This window comes from Bidens hawaiensis, unplaced genomic scaffold (assembly GCF_021521415.1).
Source record: "Bidens hawaiensis isolate Kalapana, Puna unplaced genomic scaffold, B.hawaiensis_p1.1 tig00032119_1, whole genome shotgun sequence".
NCBI classification, from domain to species: domain Eukaryota; kingdom Viridiplantae; phylum Streptophyta; class Magnoliopsida; order Asterales; family Asteraceae; genus Bidens; species Bidens hawaiensis.
Genome location: NW_027495455.1, coordinates 20862 through 26396, shown reverse-complemented (window position 1 = coordinate 26396; position 5535 = coordinate 20862). Strand labels below are relative to the sequence as shown.

The 5535-nt window shown below is 32.7% G+C and overlaps 1 protein-coding gene across 1 annotated transcript; it reads left to right on the top strand.

Annotated features, from left to right (window-relative positions):
- Positions 1–487: 487 nt before the first annotated feature.
- Positions 488–4633, top strand: LOC143583091 (nucleobase-ascorbate transporter 3-like). The gene is made up of 14 exons (XM_077065496.1): positions 488–659; positions 1313–1410; positions 1482–1658; positions 1745–1845; positions 1945–2020; positions 2094–2153; positions 2247–2431; positions 3146–3242; positions 3468–3554; positions 3665–3723; positions 3805–3896; positions 3974–4051; positions 4119–4282; positions 4414–4633. The coding sequence occupies exons 1-14, from the start codon at positions 509–511 to the stop codon at positions 4630–4632; spliced, it is 1644 nt and encodes a 547-aa protein (XP_076921611.1). The 5' UTR covers positions 488–508; the 3' UTR covers position 4633.
- The last annotated feature ends 902 nt before the right edge of the window (positions 4634–5535 follow it).

Here is a 5535-nt window from a genome sequence, read left to right as displayed (position 1 = left end):
AAAAAAGTTTTACGTATTACTTTAGATGTAAAAGTAATTATGATGTCATTTGTTTCTTTAATCCAATTCAACCGATCTGACCAGTTCATAGTAAATGTCCGGTTCATTGTCATGTCCAGTTATAAAAAGATTAAATATTAAAAATAAATGTGCTTCTTTATATAATTATGTGAGCCCAAGTTTCCTTATATGCTACTATCTTTGTTCCAATCATGTAAGAATAATAATAACAGACCATGACCCATTAATATGAAAACCATGGCAGTATGGTCATGAGCTTATCTCCACAGACAATGCCTCATTTCTCTACCAGGACACATTATTTTTATTGTTTGAACATGCTAATGATCTGGTTTTCCTCACCGCCCAACTTTCACTTATTATTATTCTTTTTTTAATCACTTCCAATTTACTCTACTCATCTCTTCTTTCCAAGCAAACCTTTGAACCCTTCTTACACTTTCAAGATTCATTTCAGTTCCAGTTTCAGACTCCAATTCACTAAATCATGGTGGAAAACGACCACCCTCAGCCACCAGCTCCGGCGCCACCGCCACCCGCCGTTCAGCAGCCTCTGGGTGCCGCCAGAGGTCCGGCATACCCACCTGCTGAACAACTTCTGCAGCTAAACTACTGCATCCATTCCAATCCTTCATGGGGTTTGTTTTAAACTCGTTAATAAGTTATAAATGCATAGTCTTTATGAATCTTGAATCTTTAATCTTTAGTTTATGGGATTTTGATGGGTTTTCTTGAAAAAATGTTTTCTTGAAAAAGTTCATTAAAGTTTTGATTTTTTTTCCTTTTTTGGATTTGAAAGATGTGTTTCTTTTACCCTTTTTGGATATTTTTATGAACCCTCTTTTTTTCTTTAAAAAGAATGGATTTTTATTCTGATTGTTTGTGTGAAATTCTATAATATGCAACTTTTGTTAGTCTTGGCTAGCAATTGCAGAAGCTTAAAGAAGAAAAGATGAAGATACAGCTTGATGTTGACCTGTTTGACTTTTAGATCAAGCCAAGCTAACTTTTTAACTTAAGATTAGTATGAATTTTTTGTATCTTTTAATTAAAAAATGTAATAAAAAAAATACCATTTTTATTATTGCACTTTATAGTGTTCATTAATGGAGACTATGAAGTGTATAGCTTTGATGATACAAGGCCTTCCATAGGTACTAAATAGAGGATGTCATATAAGAACTATATCAATGATCAAATGCAAACTATCTAACTTCATTAATTCAGTATTTTTTATTTTGTATTTCTTGTAATTACTTTTATATTTACCTGTTTGTTTAAAATTATGCAGCACAAACTGCTATTCTGGGATTCCAACACTACATAGTAATGCTTGGAAGCGTAGTGATGATCGCCTCCATTCTTGTTCCTCGAATGGGCGGTGACCCTGTGAGTCTTTAATAATATATCTTTTAAAATTTAGAAACAAAAAGATCATATTGTTCTTTTGGGCTATACAGGGTGATAAGGCCCGTGTAATTCAGGCAGTTCTATTCATGTCGGGATTGAATACTCTTTTGCAAGCTTTACTTGGTACTAGGCTTCCTACGGTCATGGGACCATCGTTTGCTTATATTTTAGCCATTTTGTCGATCATAAACGATTTTAGAGACGAAGACTTCTCATCTGAGCACGAGGTATATAACCATATAACCATAAGATGTCTGATCGGGTTATGCTTTATTTTTCTTAACGAGTGGTGATTTAATTACGTAAATGATAGAGGTTTCTGCACACTATGAGAGCTATTCAAGGATCCCTGATAATTTCATCATTTATCAACATGCTTCTTGGATTTAGCCGGGCGTGGGGAGAATTTACGAAGTAATATAACTTATCTTTAATCAATCTCTCTTCTCTAATATTATTTTATTCTTTATAGTTGAAGTTTTACCAATTTTAATAGTTTTCATGTTTGTGTAGGCTGCTTAGCCCGCTTATTGTTGTTCCTTATGTATGTGTAGTTGGCCTCGGGTTATTTGGGAGAGGTTTTCCACAGGTATATATTGTTCCTTTATTAAAGATATCTTTTTTAATAAGTGACCTCATTTAGTCTCTTTTTCTATATACAGCTGGCAACATGTGTCGAAATTGGCCTGCCTATGCTTGTGTTTTTGGTTGTCCTTCAACAGGTACTACATTTATGAACCGAAAGAAATTGCAAAAGTTTGACTTTGACTTTCCAAAGTCAAAGTTCTTGCTACTAATATATCTATATGTTGTAGTACATGAAACGCCTACATCCTGCTGCACATGCAATTCTTGAAAGATTTGCATTGCTTGTGTGTATCGCGCTCATTTGGGCTTTTGCAGCCATACTCACCGCAGCCGGTGCGTATAATAATGTTGGGGATGCAACAAAACGCAGTTGCAGGACCGATCGTTCTTATCTTATGTCATCTGCTCCATGGTAAAAGTTACATATCCCAATAAGCGCTTACAATGCTTGTATTCCAATAAGTCAATTGATTGGCCTTTTTTAAAACTCTACTAAGACCACCCTCATTGGTAAACTGGTTTGGTTTGAAACACTATTTAAAAGAAAATTATAAAATTCACCAAATATGGCCAAACCATTTGCTCCCACAACCTAGTTTGCCAACTTTCATCATGCCCACATGTCATTCATGCATTGGTTCATATTTTAATTTATTTTTCCTTTTCTTTACATACTAATTAATTTTAACACTAAAATTGTTTTTCCTTAACTTTTAATAAATAAGTTTTTAAAAAAATCTAAAAACACAGTATTGTTTAGTTTTGTTTTTTTTTTGTGAACACACAGGTATAAATTTTATTAAAAAACATAAGATTGCAAAAAAAATATATTTTTATAATAAACTAAATATTTTGGATAAAACTTAAATATATATTGGTTATTTTTAAATAAAGAAATTATTTTTTTATATTTATAAACACTTTAAAAAAACAACTATTAATAAAAAACAATTACAAATTATATTTATTTAATAAAAAATATTGAAGTTTGGGTTGCTAATGAGTGAAAGGTTTGGGTTTGGTTGGGTTGGATATGTGGAAGAGAGAGAAATTAATTTTATAATAAAGTTTGGGTTGGGGTGGTTTGTGAATGAGAATTGTCTGAACGTGTGTTAACTGCATATAGGATTAAGATCCCGTATCCTTTTCAATGGGGCACACCTATATTCAGAGCAAGCCATGTTTTCGGAATGATGGGAGCTGCTCTTGTAACAACAGTAGAGGTATAGTTTATATATCTTTTGCATTAAGGATTTATTAAATATTTTAAAACTGGAAAATGTTCTCACTACGAAAATATTCATTTTAAAAACAGACTCATTTTAACTTGTTAATGACCATTTTGCCACATCAGTTTTTTTCCGTTATAATGTTATATAGACATTATAAGATATGTTTATTTTATATCAGATTTATATATATACATACCAATATTGTTTTTCGTGCAGTCGACTGGAACTTTTATTGCTGCATCACGTTTTGCGGGTGCTACACCTCCTCCAGCACATGTTCTCAGTCGAAGCATCGGTCTACAGGTTCACACTCGTTCATTATTTTTTTGGTGGTTTTTATTCGTCTCTTTAGACCTACAAAAACAAATAATAGCTTGTTTTTCTTGTTTTTGCTTTATTTAATAATCTTGCAGGGTGTTGGCCAGCTGCTTGATGGAATATTTGGTTCAATTGCCGGCACAAATGCATCAGTGTAAGAACTTGTGCCTTTTTTTTACCAATCTTCAAGAATTACGATGCTTACTTTGTGACACGCTTAATTCTTAAAATACAGTGAAAATGTTGGTCTTCTTGCATTAACACATGTGGGTAGTCGAAGAGTGGTTCAAATATCAACAATCTTTATGTTCTTCTTCTCCATATTTGGTTTGCATTATTCTTTAATAATCTTTTTTTTTCCTTCCATTTTTCATGTCTTACATAAAAAACATATACTTTTTCAGGAAAGTTTGGAGCTTTCTTCGCATCAATTCCTCTCCCCATATTTGCAGCCATTTACTGTGTCTTGTACGGTCTTGTAGGTGAGTTTTTGATCTTTTTAACCTTTTTATCTTTTTACCATTTCTTCAACTTTTTTTTTTTTGGCAGCTGCTGTTGGGGTCACTTTTATTCAATTTACAAACAATAATTCAATGAGGAACATCTACATAATGGGACTATCTCTATTTCTTGGAATATCAATACCTCAGTATTTTGTGGCTAACACGAATGGCAACACGGGTCTTGGGCCCGTGCACTCGGGTGGTGGATGGGTATGGATTATGACCACGACGGTTATTTTTAAACGTATTTTGAACTTTTTTTTATTATTATTATTATTATTATTATTATTATTATTATTATTATTATTGTTTATCTATAACTTGAAATGGATGTGTGGCAGTTTGATGATACATTGAACACAATATTTGCTTCGGCTCCTATGGTGGCGTTGATAGTGGGGATGATATTAGATAATACACTAGATCCGCACCATGCACGTGAAGAGAGAGGGGTACCATGGTGGGGTCCGTTTCAGCACAAGAAAGGTGATAGTAGAAACGAAGAGTTTTATAGTTTTCCTCTTAGGATTAATGAGTATGTTCCTACTAGGTTTCTTTAGACATGACTGTTGTTTATGTCACAAACTCTTCCGGAGTTGATAATTGTGTTTGTTGGTTTGCTTTGCTCGTTTAGTAGTAATTCTTTTTTGAACCTTTTCATATGACAAGTATATGGTGATCTCTATACTTGAAACAATGTTGTACAAATGTTAAAACAAAAGTTAATATTATCTAGAACCCAACCGGGAATGAAAATTCCTGATCAAAACTGATTTCAGGATGCGGGTTTGAGAGTTCGTATTTGACAGTTTAAACAAGATGATTTAGTTATATACAAATTCTTTCACTGTAGGTGCAAGCCTTGTTGGAATTAATTGGATCGAGCAAAACGGAAGCCGACAATTTTGCGATAACTCACGACTCTTTCATATTATTAAGAACGAAAAGCCCACACTTAACAATTACTTACCCTCTATTTATACTAAAACAACTATATTTATTCTAGTTATATACTTCTTTCAATTATAATTTAATACTAACATTATCTCTACTAATTAAATCGAACTAGACAACTTTAAACATTAAAATCCAAATTAATTAAACTAAATTTGCACTTAACCCCTTCAACTTGCTTTTAACTCCTTTCTAGCCCTTAATCTTGAAACCGGCTTGTAATCTTTAACCATCTTATTTCTTGGTTTAACCATTTAGCTCTTTCACTTGTAAACTATTAGAATTAACCCTTCAAGCCTCTTAGGTGGTCGATTTGGGTTTCACTCCCAAGCAAGATGTCGTTTATGCTTAAGTTGATGAGTTGGTAAGTGTAGTGTAACATTAGCCGTTCAAAAATAAGAAAATATAAATATTAAACGATCCTTTTTATTTAAATGAACGGCTCTATAATTTAAACAGTTAAAACTGAAGAGGGTATTAATTAATTGATATGATGAATTATTGAATTC